Source organism: Trichechus manatus, unplaced genomic scaffold (assembly GCF_000243295.1).
Source record: "Trichechus manatus latirostris isolate Lorelei unplaced genomic scaffold, TriManLat1.0 scaffold02724, whole genome shotgun sequence".
In the NCBI taxonomy this organism is placed as follows: Eukaryota; Metazoa; Chordata; class Mammalia; order Sirenia; family Trichechidae; genus Trichechus; species Trichechus manatus.
In genome coordinates, this window is record NW_004446660.1 from 3,110 (window position 1) to 4,032 (window position 923).

Here is a 923-nt window from a genome sequence, read left to right on the forward strand (position 1 = left end):
AGAGGCTATGCTTAGGATACTGGTGTGACAGACTGCCCTCAGTGTGAGTTTCCCTCTCATTCTCTGATCTTAAGCCTTCTGGAGCTTCCTCCCCTGCCAGAGCTGCCAGCCGGGACCTGCCTCATGAATTGGCTTCATCCTGAGCACAGTATTTTCTCCCAGAGACAGCAGGATACGGAAGAGGCTTGCCTCTACTTACTAGGGTGCGATCCTGGGCAGGTGTCCTAACTTCTCTGCATCTGTAAAACATGCTGCTGAGAAACTAAACCGGAATCTGTGGTGTAAAGTGCCCGCATGGGGGCCTGGCACAGGGTAAGGGCTCAATGAACAGCATCTCTGGTGACAATGGTTCCTGGCAGGGTTTCGGCTGTTTCCATGGTTCCTGGCACTGACGACAAAATTAGTTCTAGGCAGATTTGGGGGTGGGGACCCCAGGGATAGGGCTTCCAGGTCCCCTGTCCTGCTTCTCTGCTCCCTGAAGGGAGCAACAGGTGACACAGGAGTGACAGGCGACAGGCTAGGGGAAGGGGGGACTCACCAAACACCCTCCGACGGTTCTTGCGCAGGATGCACCCCAGGTATTCCTTGCCCTCGGCGCTCTCATGCCAGTTTGTGACAACAATCGAGCCTGGGGCGGGTGGCCTGGCCATGGCTGGGCACCCCGACGGGGTATGGAGGGGCAGAATGCTGAAAGTAGGAGGTGGGGAGAGGAATAACTGTCCCAAGTTAGACTCGTGATGGCTCTCGATCCCCCCTCTGCCTGTCCTGTGGGGCCCCAGCTCCCTCCGTGGGGGTGGAGCAGTTACGGAATCCCACCCTTCTTATTATCCTGACAAGCTTTTTTCGGAGAGTGCAAGCTCTGTTTCACTGTCCTGGGGGACTCACTTCCGTCTTCTCCTTATTACCCAGGATGTGCAACTCCA

The 923-nt window shown here is 56.2% G+C and overlaps 1 protein-coding gene across 1 annotated transcript in view; it reads right to left on the reverse strand.

Annotated features, from left to right (window-relative positions):
- Positions 1–669, reverse strand: part of CPLANE2 (ciliogenesis and planar polarity effector complex subunit 2) — a gene marked incomplete at its 3' end in the record, with an annotated part of 3,650 nt that extends 2,981 nt beyond the window's left edge. The window contains exon 1 of the mRNA XM_023725896.1: positions 465–669. Coding sequence (XP_023581664.1) covers positions 465–650 — 186 coding nt within the window. The remainder of the gene's footprint in view (positions 1–464) is intronic.
- Positions 670–923: the final 254 nt, after the last annotated feature.